The sequence below is a fragment of the Squalius cephalus genome, assembly GCF_949319135.1.
Source record: "Squalius cephalus genome assembly, chromosome: 15".
Classification (NCBI taxonomy): Eukaryota; Metazoa; Chordata; class Actinopteri; order Cypriniformes; family Leuciscidae; genus Squalius; species Squalius cephalus.
In genome coordinates this window covers 26,005,696-26,032,968 of record NC_137136.1, presented here as the reverse complement: position 1 = coordinate 26,032,968, position 27,273 = coordinate 26,005,696, and the positions used below count along the sequence as shown (strand labels likewise).

The following is a 27,273-nucleotide window of genomic DNA, read 5'->3' as shown; positions in this document are numbered from 1 at the left end:
CCCTTCAGGTGAGAGCTCACTCCACTCGGAGTGTTCAGACATCAGACATTAGGTCTAGCACTCGTGTGCATGCCCAGAAGGTCAGCCCTTGTGCTAGACTAGGTGCCCATTTGTTGTGATTCCCCTACGGATGATCCCACATATGTTTTCTTCCGCGGTACAGCTCCCTGTTGGCGAGCCCGTGTCTTTCCTTTGGCAGAGCCCGCTCTGCCGCCTCTGACTTCTCCCTAGCTAGGCACTGGATCTACCACAGAGACCTTCCACACTGCTCTAATGGTCAGTCCATATGTGTAATTTCCACATGTTAATTTCCACCCCCCTATGGACAGGATGTGGTCTCCGTAGCATCCCTTTCTGTCTCGAATAGGCACACATTCTCAGTGTTATCCAAATAGTCTAATTGTGTGGGTAAGAAGGAACAGAAGTGATTGACCCTCTCTGCGTTAAAGCCCTGTCCCTTCTCCGCCCCAGCAGGTGTTGGGGGATTAGGCGGCTTACACGGGGCACTGGAAGGGGCATAAATTGTGGCGTTTTATTAGGGATCCCAATTCGTCAGTTCACTTCTGACGTAACGTTGAATGTGACTGACTGATAGGGAACGACGACGAGGGAGGAGGGAGGAGGGAGGAGGGAACAGAGACGTTATGTCCCATCTCCGCAATTGCTGTGCCACCGCTGAACGGCTGAAACTGAGCGAGTGCACCGCGCTTCCTTACCTATCCATCCCTGCTCCACAGGGTATGGTTTGCAATAAAAATCACCTTCAGGGAATGGGGGTTATATTAGTAACCCAGATGTTTATTTGATCAACTACTTTCATGTTTCATGGGTAAATTGTTTTAATGAAGGTTATTTTGAAAACTTTCTTCCAATCTTTTTAAAAACAATTGCCAATTCTTTACCTGTGATATATCAAATCATTTAATTGTTGTATGTATCGTGGCAGTTCAGAAATTAAAAGTTCACTGAATGGTGCTAAAAAGTTAATTCTTTATCTCGTTTAAAAAATAATGTAGCACCTACTCTAAACCATACCCAATAGTGAAAAGAAAATAGGAGATAAACATTTGCTGAAGCAACCATGGCATTTTAGCTTGCTTCTACTTTGAGCTCTTTTATATCTCACGCTGGGGTTGAATAAAGACGGAACAGTGCTGGATCTATTTGCAAGCAGTACGTAATCAAAATAAATTCAGCAACACACTTACGGGAAACAGAACAACCACAATAGAGACAAGATCTGACAAAGAACAACAAGATCTGACAAAGAACAACTGAATGAACACTATAGAGAAAAACACTAGGGACTAAACAAGATAATTAACAAGACACAGGTGTAACTGTCACTATTGTTCATTTCAGCTGGAAGCTGCATTTGACTGTATGTGTATGTACGTTTTTGGAGTTTTGCAAAAATGTAGGTGCACATTTCTCCTAAAAAGTGTAAGTGTAATTGTTTAACAACAGTCAGTAAAGACAAATGTTTCAGCACATTGCTATCTTCAGTGCTCCTGAAGCACTGTGCTCAAAATAACAATGTGCTGAAACGTTTGCTTGCTGGTGTCTATTTGTTTTTAACAAATTGTTTTTCACATGCACTTTGCACTTTTTGCACGATGCAATTTATAAAATAAATAAATGATAGAATTCATGTGTCCACTGTTAGACATGTCAAATAATCTAGAGTTTGATAAGAGAATTTTAAGAGAGTTTAATACCTAAAAGCCCACCAAACGTGCCCATAGTTATAGTCATAGTTAAACCTATAGGCTATGTGAAATTATGTTTTATTAACAAAGCTCGGGAGGTTCAGATAATTTACCTTATCAGTGCGAGAGGAGGGATATATTTAGAGACGACTTACCTTTGTTCCACAACAGTTTTCCCAGCATCCCTCCTCCACTCTAACTCCTCACTCTTGATTATTACTATTCCAGCCAAGGATGGGGAGAGGGGGAATACTCTGGGTATGGGCCAAATTCTGAGCTTGGAGCCCTCTCCTCGGACAGCACACCAAATATGCAAATGTTATACTATATCTGATTGTATGTAAGTGTGAACTGAAAGAGAGGTCTTGCAAACTAAACTTTTATGTATTTGGGAGGTGGAGGAATGGTAGATGCTTTTAGATACTGGTAAATAAAATGCCCTCAGCATCTGTCGGTGCCTGTGTAAGTCTGGTAAGTCTGGGCCGGGCTCCAGGCTTGGCTAATACAGGGGAACTGGAGGCCTGCCACAGCACTTCGAGGAAAGCTCCCTAACTACTGTTTTAAAGGAACTGCTGAACTGGCTTTTATTGAGCTGTGCCTTTCGCCTTTGTGCTCTCAATTAAGGTGATGAGCTAATGTTTGAATTGCTCTGAAAGTGTAAGCCCCTACTTTCAGGATCTTCATTAAGCGTGTGTGGGCGTGAATTGAATAAAAATGTACAGCTAAAGGGAGCGTTACGCTAATGTACTCAATTTTCCTGAGCATCCATAATTAAAGAGGTCTTGCTATAATAACCTAATAAATCAAATATGGCTTGCAAATTAAATTGAAATGCAGAATATCAAGCAAAATGTGGTGGCAGCTTTTGAATGTCATATGCGATCTGTTTCATTTTCTGTGAAAGTTAGAAGTATGCAAGTTTGGTGTAAGTTTTGAAACTGTGTTTTCTTAGCTTAGTGTTAGAGGATGTTATTGGTCATAGCAACATGACTTATGCCAATTGAAGATGAACTAATCCAGAAATGTGGGTTAGTCATTAGCCTACCAGCCATATTGTATTTTTTCCTCATACTGCTTTAGCCATTAAAGTGCCTGTTGTTGGAGCATATTAGTATTTCAAGAGCTGTAAATCTTTTCACCCTGAGTTTTATAGCTGTTTTTAGAGTGAATTAAGACAACATGGTTCCAAGTTCCTTGAAGTCAATATTCCTCTTCTTGGTATTTCTAAGAGCTTGAGGATTCAGTATCGAGGTCTTTTATGTTGTTGTCTTTCAGACACTTCCAGATGTTTTCTCTGAATTGAAGTAAAGGATTTGAGAACCTGGGCCTGGTATATGAAAAGACATTATTGTAATATTGCTTTGATTCTCAAGAAGAACTTTTTATTTCTCAACTTTTATTCTCTTTTTTTTTCTTATGCCTTAATGCTGATATACATATAAAACATTAGATGTACTGTATACCATTCATAAGTTTTGGCTCTAAGATTTTTTTTTTTAAGAAAATAATACATTTATTTAGCAAGGTTGCGTTGAATTAATCAACATTAAAGTTGACAGTATTGACAACATTGACAGAAAAGATCTTTACATTGTTACAAAAAACTTTTGAGCTTTCTTTTAAACTTTCTAATTATCAAAGAATTCAGAAAAAAATAAACATTCTAGAAACATAATAAACATATTAGAACAATTTCTGAGACTTAAGACTTAAGTAATATCTGCTGAAAATTTAGCATTGCCATCACAATAATAAATTACCTATTAAAATCTACATAAAATAGAAAACAGGTATTTTAAAATGTAGTAAGATTTCATAATATTACTGTTTTTAATTTATTTTTAACCAAAGAAATGCAGCCTTGGTGAGCATTCAAATATTAAGACATTTTAATGACCCATGACTCTTGAACAGTAGTGTACATCTGTATGACTCTAATGAGCCAGTTCCTCTTGTATTTAAAATGTATGCCACACCTTATACATCTAACATACCAATGTACATTTGCATTTGAGTAAAGAGTAAATTACTTTATGAATGTGGGTCTGTTTTCACAGTGAAATCCATCCTGCCAGAGGAATTCACGGTAGCTTGGCCATGAGGATAAGCAGGGCTAAAATATCGACTGTTGTACCTTTAGCATTATATTAATACCACAGGTTTAAAGGATAACCAAGTCAGTACATTAAATGCTGCTTGACATAGCCATGTTTATTGACTATGTTATGAACCTTATGCTTTAGATTATACAGCAGGTAAAGCCAAGTCAGGTCGCATAGGAGATTTATGAACCTTAATAAACACCTCATGGATATGCATCCACGTGTTAGCAGAAACTTGATCTACGTACAACAGCACATGGAGGGTTCTTACTTTACGTCACGTGTGTTTGGGAATAAATGATTCATAGCATCCTTGAATAGTTCCCTTAAAAGATGCAGGCCTATGTTTTTTTTCTTCACACATCACATTTCTTATGTTTGATATAAAGAATGCTCTTCACTGAAACCGAAGTCATCTTGATAATTAAGTACACAAAATTTAGAAAGAAAAAATAATGCCTCAACTGTTACAGTCATAATTTGAGTGAAAAAAATTTGCATTTTCTTAAATATCCAAATTATTTATTGGTTAATTTGTAGATTATTATACTTCAATAAATTGCAATAATAATGTTTATTATAGATGTTCTTCTTTTTTTTTTTTTTTTTTTTTTTTAATTAAGAGTAAAAAAAAAACATGGTATTTGGTATTTGAATTAATTTAATTTATTATTGAAATGGTATCTGAAAAGTAGCAGAGCCAAATTATGAACGGTAAATGGTAAGGTTTTATTTCACCTCATATATATTTTATACAATTGTGGAAAAGTTTCTATGACATCTAACATTATGTCATAGCTTTACAGTTCTTATTTGAACTGATCAACTTTTTCAAGATGTCTGAGAAAGTTCTGTAAAGTCAGCAAAGAATGGTCCCAGACAAACTTAAAGTGTGATAGTGTGAGGTCTGATCTCTGTCTGGGCACTTCTGCTGAGTTCAGTCAGACAGAACCACAGTGGCTTCCCTCAGTACCAGTATGGGTGGAACTTAGAACGGATCAGTCTCACTCGACTAGCTAGAACCCCATACACATGCTCACTAAACAAAAATACAGTCTTTTTGCCCTTAAGAACGTTTCAGTCTTTTAATGCTTATGTCGAGGTGCATTGCATTAGGATTAACCGTCAGGCTGCAGGAGACCAAAGAAGAGACTAGAATGCCTTGTATGTTCAAAGACTCATTAGAAACATCCTGAGAATTCTCAAAGAACACAAGATGGATTGCTCACTCCAAGCCGATCTGATGCATCAGTGCTGAAAAAAAAGTGCTGAAAAAAGTTTTATACACATTATATCAATACATTAGGAATTTAAAAGTGTATAAATACTTTTGTAGAATAAATCTGAAGAACAATTGTCTTAGACAGCTGTGATGTGTATGAGCATACAGAAATAATTATTTTAGAATATTCAGAAATGAATGAAAATGGTGATTCTTCTCGAATCCTTTGGATTCCATGTTAAACCAGTAATGTGAATGTTGGTGCTGGTAATGCATTCTTCAAATAGGATTTCCACGATTAGTGATCAAATAAAGGAATCGGTTCACTCATTCAGTAAGCATTAGCTTAAGGTATTTGACGTTGTTTTAGAATGCTCAAGTACAATGCCTATTATCACTGTAAAGCTTCTTTGAACCAATCTATACTGTAAAAAGTGCTAATAAAGGTGACTTGACTCAAGTTGTTGTTTTTATTGTATATATTGTTTTCAACAACATTTGTTAAAATACCACCATCAACATTCAAAATTCCTAATGATATGGCAGTATTTAGGATAAACTAGTATGATATCCAGATTCAGTATTGTTGCAAATTTACACAATGTCGATTGGCTGAAGTACATATAAAGTGGCCAATTGCACAAGATGTGTTCTGGGATTATAATTAGTGGTGCGTGGCAAGTATCAAGTCAAATCAAGTCATCTTCATTTATATAGCGCTTTTAACAATGTAGATTGTTTCAAAGCAGCTTTACAGAGATAAATGTATCATTTAAGGTAACAGAGATTGTTTTGGCTTTATAGCGGTTCTTTAATAAAGTTATTTTCCAGCTAAAGTTAGTTTTGATTGATTCGCTTCCGTCGCAACGATCATTTGTTATTAAATTTGGGGCCGCTAAGACGACACCATTCTCTCTACACAAACTTTAAACGCGATCCTGTGAGAAACGCTGATGGCGTTCATATGCACATTAAGAATTGGTTCTATAGTTATGTGCGTTTGAATATATGTGTGCAGGTTTGTAATTCCCTACAAACCAAGCCTAAACAAATTACTGGTGTTTCCTTATAGTTTTGATTCAGAATTTTATTTTATTTTATCAATTTGGGGTAGATACGCAAATTGAGTTTTCCCGACAACGCTTTATCTGTAGAGTGGGAAAGGGATCCTCCATAGGGAGAGACTAGGTGGCACTTCAGCACTGTGTTGTCATCGGGTCCAGGCCAAGGGCCTTCGTCAGATCTGGATACGGCCTGGATCCGGCAGGCTGCGGGAAGACCTCGGGATAAACAAAGACACTAAATTAGTGTAGATGCCATTCTTCTCATGATGTAACAAGTACATCAGGATTTATGGGAAGTGTTCCCGGTTCCAGCTGACCTAATCTATGCAGCCTAACATTAAATTATAGAAGTCTATAATGTATTATGTGAACGCTATGTCAAAGAGATGTGTCTTTAGTCTAGCTTTGAACTGACAGAGTGTGTCTGCTTCCCGGACAATGTTAGGAAGATTGTTCCAAAGTTTTGGTGCTAAATAGGAAAAGGATCTACCGTCAGCAGTCGATTTGGATATTCTAGGTATTATCAACTGGCCGGAATTTTGAGATCGCAATAGACGTGAAGGACTATAATGCGTTAAGAGCTCGCTCAAGTACTGCGGAGCTAAACCATTTAGTGCTTTGTAAGTAATCAGCAATATTTTAAAATTGATGCGATGTTTAATAGGGAGCCAGTGCAGTTTTGACAGAACCGGGCTAATATGGTCATACTTCCTGGTTCTGGTAAGAACTCGAGCTGCTGCGTTTTGAACTAGCTGTAGTTTGTTTATTAAGTGTGCAGGGCAACCACCCAGTAGAGCATTACAATAATCTAGCCTTGAGGTCATGAACGCATTAACTAATTGTTCCGCATTTGTCAATGAGAGCATATGACGTAATTTAGATATATTTTTAAGATGGAAAAATGCGGTTTTACAGATACTAGACACGTGACTTTCAAATGAAAGATTGGTATCAAAGAGCACACCCAGGTTCCTAACCGACGACGAAGACTTCAAGTATCAACATTTTTCACATAAACTTCAGCGCATAACTCATCCCGCACTGTGCTATGGACATAAATGATACCTCAAATCGTTTGGTCATTTTAGGAGAGATATGATGTTACTGTAATCAAAGGATTTTCATGGAGAAATTTATTTTTTATTTTTTATTGTTTTGTCATGAAAAATGCTCACACTAAATGATATTTCGATGTTTATTAGCATCAAGATATTGACCAAATGTGTATGAAAAAAATGTCAACAACAGTTCCGTTTGCATTCAACAAAGTGATGATGTGTGCGGCATCCATTAACACATAAACACATTTACATAAGAAAACAAAACAATCTTGCTCTGGTTCTGGAACATTGTACATAGCATTCAGAAGCCATAAAACTACTGACGCTCTACAGCCACATCACAGCCAGATTATGGGTTTGTGGTCTCGCTTTGAGAACCATCTCTAAATACGAGAGTGCCACAAGACATTCTGTTCCCAGCTCGTGCTGTGAAAGCTCCAATCAGCGCTGAAAGAGATATCCCACAATCCTTGATCCTACTGCGCTCAAACCAAGCTTTTTGTTTTTTGTACGCCATCCAAGAGTTCAAAGTGTTCCCCTCTGGTGAGACAGCAGGGAGCTCTGTTATGGAAAGGAATGAGTTTTTGAATCCACTGCCACCTGTAGTTTACACACGGAGAACGTGGCTCCCAGCTGCCAGTTGCTTTAGATCTTGTTCCGTGAATACAATGGCACAGTTTCAGCTGATCACATGACATGTTTTTCTCATAGCCTGTAAACACGCCCGTGACCCTCCCCAATTACAGCAGGGGGGCATCTGAGGACAAGGAGAGGGCCTCATAACGTCTCTTTCATCACATATTGGGCAATTGCATCATGGACGTTCCCTTTGCTGAAAGAGTACGGGAGAAAGTGTAAACACGTAATGCCCCTTAAGACACGTCTGACATGGATACAGCTGTCTGATATTGTATGTGCACTGTATTTAATCAGTATTTTTGTATTGTTTTCTAGTAAACAAATGTATTTCTTTATTTAAAATTGTGTTAGATAATATATATTTTTTTAAACATAATGCTAAACATTGAGATAAAAAAATCTATTTAATTTAAGCTATAAATAACAGCTAAATGTTCCTTGTTTTAAAGATATTTTACTGGAAGAAAAGGACCAAAATACTAATTAACAAAAAGTTTTTCACTGCACGATGAGATTCATAGGCAACATTTTGGAGGGATTGAGTTTTTTTTCCAGGAATGTTCTGTCAAACTTACAAAACTAGACTGATTTATTCCTTTATGGACAATAAAAATAGTTCAATGTGTGTGGTTGAGTGTGTGTATGTGAGGGAGTGGTGTGATGTCAAAAAATGCTTTTAGCATGACGACTTTATTGGCTTCTGTCTCTGCAGGATAATGTAGAACGAGCTGCCAATCACAGACAGGCAGATATGATTGGACCAAGTTTTCAGCAGTCAACCAATCAGAATTCACCCAGCCATCAAGGTCAGTAAATTAATAATTTGCATGTGCACTTCATACATTTCTTAAAATAAGATTCCCTGGCTCCGATATTTGTAATGACAGTAAAAAGAAATTGTGGTTATGGTGTTTTTTTTTTCTTTGTTCTTAATATCCAAAACAGAAGTAAAGAGTTTCTAATAGATTTGCGGAATTGCTCATGGTTTAATAACAAGTGTATATGTATGTGCATACTTGATTATGGGCGGGGGCCGTCTGTCTCACACACTTGGACTTGAGTTGGGGCTGTCTGTCGTAGATGCCTTTTATGGTTGGAGACTTGCTCATTAAGTTCAAACTGGGATCTATATTCAGGCCTCTTCCGCTGTAAACACTCCTGCAGTTCAAAGATTTGATTTGTAAAGACACAGGGTGCCACTCATTAAACCGCCAACCTAATTGTGCCATACAAAAATACAGAGGCATGATATTTGGAGCATGAGATTTAAGCACAATATCGCCTCAGCATGGGAGGTAGAGCCTGAAGGTTTTTTTTTTTTCTTTTTTTTTTTTCTGAAAGTCTGATGCTGTCATTGAAGTAAATGGAGCAGAAGTATGCTGTGAATCCTCAAAGCTGTGACTACACTAAACTCTTGGTTGTAATAATTTAATACCCCTTAATATTTAATTTGTCCAGTGGTCTTTGTCGAACACAGTTGCTTTATTTTCTGTTGGTTTATGGATTTTTTAAACATGGTTCTGTAAACATTTATTCAGACTATTAACTGACACTATTATCACATCTAAATGGATGAATGAATGAAAAAAACTAGAACAAAATAGCAAAGCATGTTCCCATGCCTGTTCTTTGACCCTGCCATTTTCATACTCCATTGAAAACAACAAACTGTGACAACAAAGGTCTTATTTTGGGTTGCTGGAATGCAGCTAAGAATAGATAAGAAGCATTTGTTCGTCAAATCTCAGATTGAGGCCAGAAATATTTGTTGCTGCATCGAAATCCTGGATGACGTTTACAGCTAAAAACTCTCACATACTTATATTCATATAATAGAGTTAAGGACCCCACTCTATTATTTGTTAGTTATGAAACTTATTGAAACTGAGGTGCTTGGTAGAATTTGACATTGTATGTTTTCAGCACAAATGGTTTACATTTGATGGGTCTACAGTATGTAAATGTATTGCTTTTTTGGGATCGTGTGGAGTCTTTCCTTGTTCCTCTCTCAGGAAAGGAGCATTCAAAACTGAATTGCACTGAAGTTACATTATAAATTAAATTACATTATCATATTTTGTAGAACTGAAAGATTTATGCAACTTGCATTTTTAGTAAGAATGTATGTATTTGTATCTATGATTTGTATGTATGGATTTTATTGGAATTTTGGATTTTCAGGACCATGGATTTTCAGGTCGGTATAATCTCTATAGTCAGATTATGTTTATCAGTAATAATTCACTTGGGCACAGATGTATTTCACTGCAAAAAGGAGTTAGCATTGCCTTGTATCCTACCATTTGAATATTTATAAGTACTCTCTGCTGTCATATGGAGTGAAATAATATATCCATATGAATATTATTGGTACTTACCTTTGGTCGGACAGAAATTCTGACCATAGAGATTTATCATTATATATATTGAACAGAAAACCCCATCATGGCACGGGCAGCTCTTGCCAGAATAAGCTGGGATATTCAGAAGAGTTCATGCTTCATGCCAGTGATCAAAAATCGGACGTTAGCCCTATTCGCACGGGATAAGTATTACCTGGTGACCTCTAGTCATTTGTAATAATTGCGGAGGTTGCCTGTGATCTCAATCCTGTGTGAATCGGCCATGTCTGTAATTTGTAAAGTAAAAATTTCCCCGCAAATGACCTACCATATTTCGCTGAACACTGAGGTCCTGAACATATTAGTCCCGTGCGAATTGGCATTTCTGTGATTTGGCGGGGTAGTTTATAATTTTTTCAAGGTTTTTGTTTCCTGTGCGCTTTTTTATCCATCTTTCGCAAAGAATGGAGGCTGCGTTTGAGTGTTTTGATAGTATTTTGGGTGCTGGGTCATATCTCTATACACCATACAACTATACAATTTGCAGAAAGAGAAATCTGAAAACCATGATTAGATGGAGATGAATGACATGTATAGCAGCATGCGGTAAGGAACATTCTTCTGTTTATGATATATCATACAGCTAGACCTATAATAACGACAAGACATTTCCAAGCAATAGCCTATTGACATCATTTTCGGGAGATAAGTCAGTAAATTTGAGTAAAATCACAGGCTTCGCTATCCTGTGCGAATGCGCTTCACACGAGGTCCACAGATAATACTAATCCCGTGCAAATAGGGCTTAAGTGTAACTACACCAGAAGTGATTGTCCTGTCCTGCTTTAAAAGCTAAATGAAAAATGTGTAAAAACCAGTAAACAATATTGACTTAAATCTATATTAATATAGGTTTAATATATAAAACCTACTTTAATTATATAAAACTTAAACCTTAAACCCAAAATTGATAAAACGCCACATTGACTTTGAATTCAACGTTGCTGTCAAGTTGTTTATCTATAATTGGATATAAGACAAATATCTATGTATGTATATTTGTATATTTATCAGGTTTTCTGGAAGAAAAGACTCAAGATGCTAAGACAGATAGATGCTAAACTTAGATTTTATAAGAACTTCCAACAAAAGACTTGGGCAAGCCACCTGGCTCTGAGCCAACTCAAAGAGGGGCAAATTAAAAGAGGTCAGACTGACATGAATCAGGCCAGAGAAACAGTCTGTACAGCGATTAGATCCATACGAGAGAAGAGTCGGACAGGCAAGAAGGGCATTACTAGGTGGACAACAGCATAGACTGGGTACTAAGGTTAGTGCCGAGCAAAAATCAAACACGGGTATACAGTCCAACAATGTAATCAGCACCAAGGGATAATCCACTGACCAGAACCAATGATGAGTACAACTTAGTCTGCACCGGGATAGGCAGTCTGTTGTGTTCTGGCGGGACTGGGAACTACAGCACTAACTGGGCAGAGGACAGAGATGTAAGCGCAACAAAAACTAAACCAACAGACAAGACCAATAAACTTGACAAGGCTAAGAGAGATGCACATGTAAACGTGAAAGGCACAAAACACACTGTCAAGACAGATGCCAAGGTCGATCAAATCGTCCAAGTGCTCTGGGGGGGGGGGTTGCAGGTATAGATGTCATCCTTGAGTTCCTCAATGAGCTCATTCTGGAAGCTTTTGAATAAGTTAATAGAAAATGAGCATCTTGTCAATGACCCCTTTACTTGAATTCCCTTATATAGAAATAATGAATGCCTGAATGAAAAAATGAATGAAGAAATGGATGAATGAATGAGGCATTTATATAGCACTTTACTATGTACTACTATACATCCAGAGTACATTATAATCATATCAGGGGTCTCTCCTCAACCACCACCAGTGTGCAGCATCCACCTAATGATGCGACAACAGCCACAGTACAATGGGGCCAGTGTGCTTATTACATACCGGCTATAGGTGGAGAGGAGAGAGTGTGATACAGCCAAATCAAAGGATGGGGATTATTAGGAGACCATGATTGATAACGGCCAATGGAGAGAATGTGGCCAGGACACCGGTTATACACCCCTACTTATATATATATATATATATATAAAGTACTATTTTTGTCAAAAATAAAGTCATCAACTAAGATGTTAGCTGTTCCAATGTTGGCTATATTCAAACTAATGAATACATATGATAAAATGTAGGCCTATAATCATTTTTTACAAAGAAAGAGTACACTTGAAATATTATTGAAATTGTAATTATTGTTGTAATTGTAACCTTTTTAATAAAATAGCAAAACATATTTACAAGATAGATGTAAGCAAAATCTTAAATGGTCAATATAAGTCTTCTTCTAAATATATCTTTTGTCCTTGCATTCATTCTTGGCTCAGTCAGTGTCACACCTGAAAGAATGGCTCATTATACAGAGTCATTACGCATAATGGGTGGGACATTGTATTCTCAGGTGTAAACTACTCCTCCTTCACACCCCCCTCGCATATTGGCTTTCCAAGCAAAACCTGTCTTACACAATTTAAATCAATGTATTGTTTTACGTGAACGATAAAGCAAGACTATTTTCACAGAATTTTGAAGCCAGAACTCGAAGCGACAACATCCATTAGTCAAAAGTCTTGTGGACACATATTTAGTATGAGTTTTGTGGTCTTATTTCAGCAACTTTCATTTTTATTTTTTTCAATAACCACGCATAAACATTATTCTCTTAAAAATACAAACATCTACATACATGTTGCTCGCATATTACGGTAGCCCTGTTTGTGCTATATAGAGTGAATTTACACCTTTGCCATTATCATGTTTATAAATAACTGAAAAAAGCACAAATGTCAGGGCATGTCAAAATATCCCAAGGGCCCCAAAAACACCTTAGACCCCAGAGGGTTAACAAGAAGTGTCATGGGATTTTTAATGACCACAGAGAGTCAGGACCTTGGCTTAACATCTCATCCGAAGAGTTTTATTGGATACACAGCCACTTCCGCAACAAAATATGAAAGGTGTTTTAGCTTTGTTTTAAATGTTACGGGTTTTTTTTTTTGTGCTAACTATGCATGATTATATGGTTATTTGCATTTTATTATTTGTGTTTAAAAACCTCATCCATGAGACCAGTGATCTTAAAAAGATAATTCACCCAAAATGTTTTAGAATTACATGAAATGGAGTAAATGTTGACACAATAAAACATTTTGGGTGAATTATCTTTTTAAGATCACTGGTTGCCAGTATTCTAATTGATCTTATTTTGCCTTCTGCAGAAGAAACAAAGTCATACAGTTTTGAGTAAATGATAGAATTTTGATGAACTATCATGTTAATTTATTGCTAGTTGAGATATTTACTAGTTCCGGGTTCGAAACTGGAAGGCTGGATCGGACCACTGCAGAGTTATTCAAGGTATCCCTTTGTTGATGTCACTAAACTGTCTCTCCTAAACTGCATGGTTCTGATGGACCCTTAAGCAGCAATATCCAGTGCATTGCATTCTTTAGAAGAAAGAATGGTTTTAGTGTGGTGGGCGGACGGGGCTTATAAGATTATAGAATGTGAAGTATATGAAACTCACTGATTAGATTTATGTTTCTCAAGAACAGGCCTTGATCTCCATTATTGTTTTTCCAGATTTTACCTCTCTTTTTATGCTCTGCTGCTTGTCATAATACACAAAGCGGAAGCAAGGATGCAAGTAAACTCTTTATTTGGTTGGTCACAAGACACAAACACAGTTCAGAAACTCGGGTGGGGTGGTGGCGCAGGGACAAGATGGTCAGCGTGCTGGTGAAGAGTGGTGACGGTGAATCCAGTGCAGGTGAACATCCAGACGAAACGAAAACCAAGAAGACACCGAACAGGAACTCGAACCAGGAACAGGACTGAAGACGGCACACGATGAACACACACTGAGGACACCAAAACAACGATCTGACAAAGAGAGGAGAGTGCGATGAGAACTTATAGGTGAATGAATTGGCAGCAGCTGGTGCGGGGAATGAGATCAGCTGGCGCGCTGATCAGCTGGAACGAGCGGTAACGCCCACTCACACACACAGAACAACAAATACACGAGACACGAAGAAAACAGTGAATTCATGAACCGTGACAGTACCCCCCCTCCTAGGAGCGCCTCCTGGCGTCCCCAGACTCCCTTACCTGTCGATTGTAATCATCAATAAGGGAGTGATCCAGGATGTCTCTAGCAGGCACCCAACTTCTCTCCTCCGGACCGTAACCTTCCCAGTCCACCAAGTACTGGAACCCGCGTCCCCTCCGCCTTGAGTCCAGAATACGATTGACCGAATATGTAGGTTCCCCTTCTACCAGTCGCGGCGGGGGGGGAACCGTGACAGGCGGATTAATACAAGAACGAAACACGGGTTTTATTTTGGAAACATGGAAGGCGGAATGAATCCTCCTGTACACTGGAGGGAGTTTGAGGCGGACTGCCACCGGGCTAATGATCTTGGTGACAGTGAACGGGCCGATAAATTTGGGAGCAAGTTTATTAGAGACGGAACGGAGAGGAATGTTCTTGGTAGAAAGCCACACTTTTTGACCAACGACGTATACGGGGGGCCTAGACCGGTGGCGATCGGCTTTGGCCTTGGTGCGTGCTCCCACTTGGAGTAGAGTCTCGCGGGCTCTAGTCCAAGTGCGATGACACCTCTGGACGAAAGCGTGAGCGGAGGGGACCGCGGCTTCGGATTCCAGACTAGGAAAAATTGGTGGCTGGTAACCTAGGCTACACTCAAACGTAGATAGTCCCGTAGATGACACTGGTAACGAATTGTGGGCGTACTCCACCATTGACAGTTGTTGGCTCCATGAGGAAGGATTCTTGGAGACCAGACATCGCAACGTTCTCTCCAAATCCTGGTTGGCTCTCTCAGTTTGGCCATTGCTCTGGGGGTGAAACCCTGAGGACAGACTAACAGTCGGACCCAGTAATCTACAAAACTCTTGCCAAAATTTGGACACGAACTGGGGTCCTCTGTCGGAAACCAAGTCCGTCGGGAGGCCATGTAACCGAAAGACGTGGTTAACGACTGTTAACGCTGTTTCCTTGGCTGAGGGTAATTTGGGCAAGGGAATAAAGTGGACCACCTTTGAGAACCGGTCCACCACGGTCAAAACTACCGTGTTACCCTGAGAGGGTGGGAGGGCGGTGACAAAATCTAGTGCGATATGGGACCAGGGTCTCGAAGGGATCGGCAGCGGTTGAAGGAGCCCATCTGGGGGTCGATTGGAAGTCTTACCAGTGGCACAAAATGAGCAAGCTAAAACAAAACTGTGAACGTCGCGAGCCATACGTGGCCACCAAAATCGTTGCTTGACTAAAGATGTAGTGCGACTGACTCCTGGATGACAAGCCACATTGGAACAATGCCCCCACTGAATAACGTCGGACCGTAATCCCTCTGGCACAAATAAACGGTTCGGTGGACAACCGACCGGAGGCGTTACCCCTTGTAAGGCCGTCTTGACCTTCGATTTGACCTCCCATGTGAGTGTGGAGATAATTAGGGTCTCCGGAAAAATGCACTCGGGAGTAGACGGGCGATCGGAACGGTCAAAAATGCGCGATAAAGAATCAGGCTTGATGTTTTTGGAACCCGGGCGGTACGAGAGAGTAAAGTCAAAACGTCCGAAAAAAAGTGCCCACCGAGCCTGCCTAGAGTTCAATCTTTTAGCAGTTCTAATGTATTCCAGATTCTTATGATCAGTCCAAACGATAAAAGGTACCCCCGTCCCTTCTAACCAGTGACGCCATTCTTCCAATGCTAACTTGACTGCCAACAACTCTCTGTTACCAATATCATAATTACGTTCGGCAGGGGACAAACGGTGAGACAAAAACGCGCACGGATGCATTCTGTCGTCTGCAGGAGAACGTTGGGATAGCACTGCACCTACCCCCACCTCTGACGCATCGACCTCCACCACGAACTGACGTGATGGATCAGGGGTAACTAAGATGGGGGCTGAAACAAAGCGGCCTTTCAGTTTAGCAAACGCAGCCTCAGCTGCGTCTTACCACCTGAACGTAGTTATGGGGGAGGTCAAGGTGGTCAGAGGTGAGGCTAGTTGGCTGAAATTGCGAATGAACCGCCGATAGAAATTGGTGAACCCCAGAAACCTCTGTAGGGCCTTACGGGAATCTGGACTTGGCCAATCCACCACAGCCTTAACCTTCTCAGGATCCATACGCATTCCCTCAGACGACACAATGTACCCTAAGAAAGGAACAGACTGTGCATGAAAAGCGCATTTCTCCGCCTTGACAAAAAGCCCATTCTCTAACAGCCTCTGAAGCACTCGTCAAACGTGCTGCACGTGTTCCTGGAGAGAAGAAGAAAAAATCAATATGTCATCCAGGTAGACATATATGAACTGATCGACCATATCTCGCAGCACGTCGTTGACGAGTGCCTGGAAGACTGCTGGGGAGTTGGACAAGCCGAAGGGCATAACCAAGTATTCAAAGTGCCCCCTGGGGGTGTTAAAAGCAGTCTTCCATTCATCCCCCCTGTGAGAAAGTGAACCTCACTTCTCACTGTTACGCACTCTCGCATTGACTGTGAATGGCGTTACACGCAAGAGCGGGAGAGACTCTGGACATTTGAACACGCGCACACACATACACCTGCACGCTCCTTTATAAACATGATGCCATGCTTAGGCTACTTGTGTTATTTTGTGAAGGGGTATGGATGGCTTATGAACACAGTGTTTGTGTTTAAAGAGAAGGCTGACGCGGGGCTATGCGCCATTAATGCATTCGCGTTCATTTGTTTGTAGAACGGTTAGTCCGCGATTTCATTCATAACATTCAAACCTAATTTGTCACTGCTTATTACTTCCTACTTTACCACCTCCATGACATGTAGTGCGGTACCCACTAGTTCATGTCCCATTTACTCCGTTTCTGTCTGAAATCCTAGTTAATTCATACATATTGTGACTCACGCATTTCCTGCATCCCGGTCCGATTCGACTGCTCCTATGCGGATGCGCGCGCCGCTGTAGGGGCGGTATTTATCTCGGTCACAGGGCAGGGGGTGCAGAGCATTGTTCACAGGGGTGTTTGTTTGTAATAATGTGTTGTATGTATATGTGTGGTGTGAATAGGTGGTGTAAATGTTGTATAAAATGTTAGTGATATGAGGATAATATTTTGTTTTCATGTAATGTTTATTTTCTACTTAGCTTATAGCTTATTTATGGCCTTAGGCTAAAGATAATACCCTGAATGTTGGTATGGTCCAATTTGGCTTAATGCTTTGGCCTATTTAAGAGGGCCTCATTCTGTATTCGGGAGAGTGAGGGTGAGTACTAGCTTGCTGTGAGGCTATGTACAAAGTGTTTGCAATTGTTGGAAGCTAAAAGCATTGTGTTATTTCGATTTATTTTTGATTATTTTGTTTTCTTGAATTCTGAGTTAAAATATAATAAACTTTATTTTATTTTTTTGGAACAATTGAGATCTGGTAGCCGTCTTTTCCACCTCCACCATCGCAAGCTAGTGAGCCTACACATCCCAATACTTGGGTGACGTTCGGTCCCCCACACCCCCTCCTGATGCGGACCAAATGATAAGCATTACGTAAGTCCAATTTAGTGAAGATCGACGCTCCCTGCAACCTCTCAAAGGCTGAAAACATCAGCGGCTAAGGATAAGTATTCTTTACCGTGATGCTGTTCAGCCCCCGGTAGTCAATACAAGGTCGCAGGGATCCGTCCTTCTTCCCCACAAAAAAGAACCCCGCCCCTGCTGGAGAAGAGGAGGGACGGATGAACCCCGCTGCTAGAGAATCAGAAATATATTTCTCCATAGCCTCTCTTTCTGGAACAGAAAGTGAATATAACTTGCCCTTGGGCGGAGACGTACCTGGCAGTAACTCTATAGCACAGTCATAAGGACGATGCGGAGGGAGAGAAGCAGCACGAGACTTACTGAACACCTCCTTCAGGTCTTGATACTCCGTGGGCACGTTTGACAAATCCACTGTTTCCTCCTGAAACGCAGAAACAGAGACAGACGGACAAGCAGACACAAGACAGGACTCATGACATTTACTGCTCGACTCCAACACTGATTTCTGCTGCCAGTCTATCTTGGGATTGTGTTCAATGAGCCAGGGGTGTCCTAAAACAATGGGTGCAAGGGGGGAGTCCAGAATGTAGAAGGAAGTGGTTTCAATGTGGTTGCCAGATACGATGAGTGTGATGGGTCCAGTGGTGAATGAAATGGTGGGAAGGCTTGGCCGTTGAGAGCGTGAACTGCAATGGTACGGGTGAGGGGTAGAAGAGGTGCCTGAATCTTGAGTGCAAATGTGTAGTCCATGAAGTTACCTTCTGCCCCGGAGTCCAGTAGTGCTCGACAGTCGTGAGTGTGGGCTGACCATCTTAGTCTTACCGGGAGGAGCGTAGATGTTCATGAGGTCTTCTCAGCGGAGATCCCACCCGACAGTAGCCTCAGATTTACTGCCGGGCAACTCGATAGAGTAATCAGATACAGATCTTTCGCCTTGCTTGAGGTCCGCAAGAATCCGAGCCGCTTCTCTTCCCGCGACCTCGCGGTCAAATACTCTTTTCATTTCGGCGGAGAGTGTCTGGAACGAGGCACGGCATGGATCTTGGTTCTCCCACACTGCTGTCCCCCATAGCGTTGCCCTCCCAGTCAGTAGCGTGAGCACAAACGCCACTTTGCTCCGTTCACTGGCAAAGGTCCTGGGCTGCAGAGAAAAGTGCATTGAACAGCGTGTTAAGAATGCTCTGCAATAGTTTGGCTCACCGTTGTATGGCTCGGGAACAGGAAGGCGGGGCTCTGACTGGGAGACGCTCTCTGGTGGTACGAGGGGAGCGGGTGGTGTGGGTGGCGTAGTGGGAACTCGCAGATGTTGTAATTACTGGGTGAGCTCGGACACCTGCACCACAAGAGCTTGAATAGCCCGACCCGACTCATTCATATTCCTCTCCTGGGTATCCATCCGTGAAATGCTGGACTTGATGAATTCTTCCAGAGGAGAAGAGGGTCCGCTTGCTGCTTCCATCGCTTGGTCAGATCGTTCTGTCATAATACACAAAGCGGAAGCAAGGATGCAAGTAAACTCTTTATTTGGTTGGTCACAAGACACAAACACAGTTCAGAAACTCGGGTGGGCTGGTGGCGCAGGGACAAGATGGTAAGCGTGCTGGTGAAGAGTGGTGACGGTGAATCCAGTGCAGGTGAACATCCAGACGAAACGAAAACCAAGAAGACACCGAACAGGAACTCGAACCAGGAACAGGACTGAAGACGGCACACGATGAACACACACTGAGGACACCAAAACAACGATCTGACAAAGAGAGGAGAGTGCGATGAGAACTTACAGTATAGGTGAATGAATTGGCAGCAGCTGGTGCGGGGAATGAGATCAGCTGGCGCGCTGATCAGCTGGAACGAGCGGTAACGCCCACTCACACACACACACACAGAACAACAAATACACGAGACACGAAGAAAACAGTGAATTCTTGAACCGTGACACTGCTTGACTGCCAGGGGCATTTTTAGCTATCATAATCTCTCTGACTACTTTTACATGCACACCAAAAAAATGCTTATTGCAAGAAAGCTGTTTAAGGTGTCGTCTAAAACCTGTATAACTTTCTTCTGTGGAATGGCAAATAAGATATTTTGAAGAATGTTGGTAACCTAACAGTTTTGGTTACAATTATATATCTAATCTAATATTATATAATCATATATCACATTTCCCTTTATATGGTGAAATTCCGCAGGTGAAATGCAGTCATCTCAATAGGAATCCACACGATTGAGAATTTTGTGTGAGGGACACTTGAGGAAAAAAAAACGATCTGTGTGGATTTTACATTAGCTTCAAGTTTATTGAACTGTTAACTCTTGGATTTGCTGCGTTTACCAATATAAAGCTGCTGGATTTGGAAGTGACCTCTGAGTAAGCAGTGCTTCATGCATCGCTACACTATTGACAATGAACATTCCTTGCCTACAAAATTTCGCAGAAGTTTCGCTAATGTGACCACTTTTATCCTGTGACCTCGTCATTACATGGCAGAGAATAATATATTGTGTGAAAATTGACTTAAATTCCACCATTATCCTCATACAAGCAACTGTAAAACTATAACAGATTAGTCGTATAATCTACCTTTCTTTTTGTGTGTTGTTGTTGTTTGAATCTTGACAGACCCATCGCCATTCACTGTATTGTACAGTATATTGTATATATTGAAGAATCAGGATCAGCTCTGCATCTAGATTAACTAACTTGTATGGCTAACTAAAATAAAACTCAGGGTCCTATTTTCTATTCTTCTCCCACTCCTTCTCTATATGAATCCCCCATCTTTTATATCTCCCTCCTTCCCTTCTGTCCACCCCTCCTGTGTGGTGCTTATATGAAGGCACTGTATTGTTTAGACAACTTGGAAAAGCTTTATTAGAGTGCTGTCTATATCTGTGAAAAGACTTGCTCCACTGCCTCCTTTCACATACATCTGTGTATGTGTTTTTGAGGCACACATCTCCCCCCACAGGTCTTCTACAGGACGTTCCTGCCAAAGTGACTCCTCCTTTCCCCTTTTAGTACTCCCGTCTCTTTGTTCACTCACAATTTGCATGCTAATTGTCACCAGCTGGATGGCCTAATGAACTCAGTCATAAACATAGTGCTATAAAACATGGTGCTTTTAAAACTTTGTCTTTAACAGTCTTTGGCATAAGTGAAACAATTTAACCACTTGTATTGGGCAAAGAATCAGCAGCCTCAAAAGTAGATTAGCTGAGATGTATTTTGCCACTGTCCCACTAATAGAACCAGATACACAGTGGTAAATTAGCTCATGCACACCACTGCTAAAGTGGACCTATATGAAAATCAGTGACGTATCAGGGTGTGTTTGGGTATCACCCTTTACTAATCGTTGGAAACTTCCATTTTTCATACACATTACTCTCAAAACCTTGGGCCATCATTTAAGACAAAAATCTAATTCTGGGTACATACTACATTATTATAGCTCCATTTTTTACTTGCTGAAAGTTTTGTGGTAGTATCATGAACAAATTCCTGAAATTGGAGGCAAGTCGGTGCTCGTTCACATGAGTGACAATCGCATAATGTATATTATCAAAGAAGTGATCTGAGAGAAGAGCTGATGCATCGGCAATGCCCGTGAAATTTTTCGTGCAAAATATCTGGACCTGTCTGCAACTTAGAGAAATGCAGTGTGAAATGGGTTGACTGGAAATGACATTGTTGACACTCTACAGCCAATGAGAGAGCAAGATGGGTGGGAAGGGATAGCTACAGGGGGAGGAGTAATAGACCTGCAACAGAATCAGCAAGCATGGCTTCTGAAAACAACCATTCTTCTTTGTATTCTTCTTTTTTTCTTTTTTTGCTGCAAATCTGCGCACAGACAACTTGGATCACAAGATTTTTGAGGGCTACAACTTTTATCAGGAAGAAATCCAATCTCGCGCATGATCTTACATTATTTCCTGTATCACTTCTCGAGTGTGTTTGATTGTGAAACTTATGCCGGGGACACACTTAACGACTAGCTGAAACATTCTAAGACTGAACTGAGCAGACTTACAGACTGTTTCCAACGACTGGAGCAGATTTTAAACACCGACTGTTAACACCGACTGAACGCAACTGTCTCTGACTTGGCACTTTTGGGCATGATCAGTCGTAAGTATCATATTACATTCATAATTGGCCTTAAGTGTGTCCCCGGCTTAAGTTTGTAGACCAGACAAAGTTGTCTGCGATTCTTCCCATTTAAATGTTTGGTAATGTGTGACCCACTGTTGCCAATCCATCGTGTAATGTGCAGACAACAGCAACTAATGGTACCCCAGACAGTCGTGCAATGAAAGCAAAAACAGCGATCCAACGGAAATCGCGTTGTGTGTTCCCGGTTTAAGGCCCTGGTTATACAGTACATATTAATAACCATCGCAGGTGATCATAATATATATATATATATATATATATATATATATATATATATATATATATATATATATATGTGTGTGATTAGGCTCCATTTATTAATTTTATTATTCAAATTTTTCATCGGATACCATCCATATTGAAATGAAAGGAAAGCATGCTTAAGATTTGTGTGCAAACAATAGCTCAGGTAGGTCAGAAAACACGAAGAAAAGCGTTATAATACAATATCAGCAATCACAGACATTCACATGCGGACGTTAGCATTACCTGAGGTAATTTTTCCAGAACATTTTACAGAAGATAAAAGTCACCGTAATCATTACTGACAACGTCCTTAATGATTACTGAGATGGCACATTTGGACGAGACAAAAACCACTGCAAAGCTCTGGTAATAATTACTTTACCCCACCTCTCCATGTAAAACTAATCCCGTCCGAATAGGGCTTAAGACCGTGGTTATCAACTGGTTTTGCTATAGGACCAACATTTTCTCATAGTTATTAAGCCGCAACCCAATTTTTTTGGAATCTGACCAAATTCCTATATATACTGCATATGAACTGAACTATAAATGAAACATAACGAAACTGCCCCTGATGAATAGAATGAACATTATACCTGCATGTAAATCCTTCCCAGCTAACACACAACTTACCAGTTATGTAGTTTTTTGGTACTTTTTCGTAATTTCATGACTTACTAATTGACAATGTAACTATGACTTTACATGCTCGTAACTTCTTTTGCTCTTTATATTTCGTGAAGTGATATATAGCGTGCGCCTTCACATTTGCGCATGCAATTGAAGATTGTCTGCTTTATTTCGTAACAATTTATGAAAATAACGTTAGAATAATGACACTGACATATAGCCTGACACCATCTCATCTGACCGCAGATACTGAATCAGGACAAAGCATTTTTCTCAGGCACTCTTTACTCAAACTGTATCTGACAGAAGAGTCAACAGCTTTCACGCACGGCTTTCAAAAAAGTCTCAGCAACAAATGTCCTCAAAGTGCTACCTACAAACACATCAATGCCTCAGAAAAGAGTTCTCACTCAGAACAGCCAAATTCAACACACCTGCTCAAATGAAGTAGCACATAAAGATAATAAATACAAGAAAAATGTCTCAGGTTGCGTATGCAACCAAGTTCCCTGAAAAGGGGAACGAGACACTGTGTCTTTTGTGGTTGATGCTATGGGGGATGCCATAAGCATGACCAGTGTCTGAGGCAAGTGGAAACAAATGGCAATAATCATTGTCAGACGGCAGTCCATGAGGTCACACATGGAGCACCCATGAGTATAAAAGAGTGCCTGAGTTGCACGTCATTAACTGTTTTGTCTGACGGACCGTACATCCCTACCATTATTCAGGAAGTGAGGCAAACAAGAGAAGGACATATTGCAGTTTGCCCAATAACTCTCTTAAACCAGGCTTTATACTCCAAGAAAGCCGTTTATTCACTACTTAAAGATCCCAATGTAACCGGGGGAAAGCAGCTCATACCCTGACTTGCCTATAGAAACACACATTCAAGGGGAGCGTATATCCCTACTTCAAAACTCAACAATAGTTAGGGTTGGGAGGCAAAGAAACAGAGGGAAGTTTGCAGACTCCCCACCATTATTCCGTTTACACTGCAGCAACCCTAAGGATGTAAGGCTTAAGCATGGTTCTTCTAGAGAAGCAAGCTTTTGTCTGCAATTATAAGCAGACAAATAATCTGTCTCCAATCTACTTTCCAAGCCTATGAAGTTGGAGAGGGCAATAGAGATGAATTTTGCAACTCCATCCACCCCTTTAACTTCTCTATAGGAGAACTCATGCAGGTCTATGTAGGCAGACCCCAACGTCAGCGTAAGCTTAGAGCGAGAGAGAAAAATGTTTCCTATCTCTGCTAAATACCACTCCTTCAACACTCACGGAACCCCCAGAGAGGGATACATCTCATGAAAGCTGCTGACTGAGACCCCAGCTGACTGAAGAGGTCAGAGTGTGAGATCAAAGCATTGAAGAGAAAGATTTTCTCTTTCTCCTTATCACAGATGTCTCTATTGCAATTATAGAATGGCCGATGCACTGGCTGTGTTCTTTGTGGCACAAATGGCTAGATCTGTGGCTTGCACAACTGTTTATTTTATTTTTTTTGCTTTTTCTGCTTCAGACCATTCTATAGGTGGGCATGGAGTCCCCACAACACCTGTGTCCCAACACTCTTCACTGTGAGGGGATACCACCCTCTGGCAGCACTGCTGAGTGGAGATTGGGCAGATTTCATAGTGTGCAGGACCCACTGATCTATATAAATGACTGGACAGCTCATGACGTTCTAAACTGCCAGCAGACAGTGAAGCAACTGGAAGTGTTCGGCGGCCATCTTACGATTCCCTACCAGCAGAGGGCTACAGCGGCCGTTATACAGAGATTGGTAGCTCCGACGGCACTTTTAAGATGACCCGCTGTGCAGCATACAAGTGTAAAACGACATTCACAAAAGGATGTAGAAAAACTGCCCACAGGTTGTAATTGAAGCCCTGTAAGTAGTAATTTATATGCACAATTGTCGCTATTCCCGTGTTGTTTTCTCCGAGAAACCTCAGAGCAGCAATAATCACAATTAAGTGTCCAATAGAGACACCATTTGACAGCTTCAAAAGAGCTTCGTGTAGAGTGTGTTTACCGTTACCCCATATAATTTGTATTATGCATTTCCTGAGCATGTACTTACTAACTAATCAAACACTTTATTTGAACAAACTACCGATCTATAAAACACAATCGGTCTTCCGACCTTTTACTATCGTGTCAAATGATTTTGATATGCGCGAGGCCGGCCGGGAGAGAGAGCAATACAGCGCTCGTGTTGTTTGAAGACGGTGAGAGTGCGTGCGCGCAGCCAGGACTCTCTCTCTCTCTCTGCTCGTTCTTATATGCGCCCTGTCCACTGATCTAAATAATTTGTTGTTACGACGACTTATTTGTTACCTCGTTTTAATAAATCGGACACCTTAAACTAATTCCATCCCTCATTTTGATTTAACGAATTACAACGTGGCCACAATTTAGTAAAACGAGGGAACAAATTAGTAAAACGTAGTGGTGCAACGGATCATCATTGATCCGTGATCCATTCGGATCAATATCTTCGGTTCGGCACACACGTGATCCGCGGATTGATTTATGAAAAAAAAGTTGTGCGCATGTTCAGTCCACACACAGCGTGATCATGGCGAGCGTTATGAACCGCAGAGAGCGTGACGCCTCATTCGCGCCGCAAAACCTCCAGACGTGCGTAAACGCTTCTTTACATTGACTTAACATTGAAATCACTCGCGCCAGACGCTCTATTCGCGTTTGGTGTGAACGCAGCATGGGTGATGGCAAGAAAGAGACAAAGAGTGCCTGCGAGTGCGAGCGAGCGAGAGTGAGGTCTGCGGTCTTGGCCATTAGTTGATTTACTTGTTTTTGTGTAGGTAATACGTTGTCAAATATGTTTAAACTTAAATGAACTACCTATACAAGTAGTTATGTCTCTTTGTATTAATTTGTCCTGTTATTGACAAAATGCGCAACCAGATGTTCAAATAATTCGAATATGTGTTTTTCAGAGGGAATATTCGAACGTCATTTTTGAGCAATTTTGACAGCCCTATATGACAGTGGAAACACAAAGCATTGGTCCATGTTTAAAGGAAGGAGATGCCTTTTTATGTTGCACTTTAAGTTGTTTTTCATTAATTATGTTAAAAAGAAGATATTATGCCTTGTGCACTTTAAGTTGATTTTATATATTTTAATTTAATAATTTAAAAGTGTTAATAAAATTTTTTTTTTTTTTTTTTGCTGATCCGAAAAATGGTCCGATCCGTGACTCTGATCCGAGAAACGATCCGAACCGTGAGTTTTTTTATCCGTTGCACCCCTAGTAAAACGTGCTGAGGTATTATTAATTCGTGGCTACGAAACAATATTCACCTGAATATTCACCAATTCACAAAAAATATAGGTCTTTAGCATTCACTATTTAATTAATAGTATCAAACTGTTTTTCTTACCTGTGAAGATAGCTCTTCAGTGAAGAAATAGCCGTTTTTTTAATGTTTTAATAAGCAGGAAAAATTTTCGACTTTAAACAAATACCCATTTAAATGCTTAGGATGTTTGCGTTGTAAGAATGTACAGGGAGACTTCAGATTTAAAAACGGTGTCTCCTTAGGCAATGGCGGCGCGGTGGCTTCACTGTTTATGACGTCATGCGCTATCCAGTCAATCTATATAGATCAGTGGCAGGACCCCACAGGCCTGCCTCAGCATATGCCTTGTCATGAGCCACAAGGTGGTAAGCAGAGGAGATAGACTTATTTCATAACACCTGCCTCTACTGCCCACCTCTGACCCCATGATCGAAGTTGCCATGCTGAACCATGAGGTGCAAACACTTGCAGAAAACCCACAAGAAAAAAGTAAAGCGAGAGGGGAGCTCCCTCAACGCGGCTCATCACAGTGAGTGCATTCAGTTTCCTGTAGAGCTGAACATGCTCGATCCATTGACAATCAAGAGACTTCAAAGAGGATGCAGCACCGGGGGAGACATAGCTTGCAAGCAACTCTTCAACTCTCACACAGCCTCTCCACACAGGAATAGTTAGACTATACGAGCCGAATACAAATTCCTCCATTATATTGACACCCCAATGTGGAGATCAAGGAGGAATAAAAGACTCACAAACTTATATGCAGGACAGTGGAGGAGGGATCTAATTCCTCAGAATAAGACATGTCATATTAATCAGTCAGGTCAAATGTGGCCACAGAGCGGCCAGAGCTAGCAGAAGAAGCCGATCGATCCTGCCCTACCATGTCAGCTGCATTGGGACCCAAACCATGAGGTGCAGACTCTCGACTCTCATCACTCCAGAGAGAATCAAGCAATAACAGAGCCTCCTACTCTGAATGCATTGCCATGAGTGCCTCCAATCCCCTTGAGAGCTGAATGTGCTCCGTGCAAACGCTAAACTCTCAGAAAAAAAAGTAAAAAACGGTACCTTTAAGGAACAAAAGCTTGTCACTGGG

At 40.7% G+C, this 27,273-nt stretch overlaps 1 protein-coding gene across 2 annotated transcripts in view; it reads left to right on the top strand.

Moving 5' to 3' along the window:
* grb10b (growth factor receptor-bound protein 10b) overlaps positions 1 to 27,273 on the top strand; it is a 146,092-nt gene that overhangs the window by 33,098 nt on the left and 85,721 nt on the right. For both annotated transcript variants that reach the window (XM_079895808.1, XM_079895809.1), the window contains exon 3: positions 8,510 to 8,603. In XM_079895808.1, coding sequence (XP_079751934.1) covers positions 8,510 to 8,603 — 94 coding nt within the window. The remainder of the gene's footprint in view (positions 1 to 8,509; positions 8,604 to 27,273) is intronic.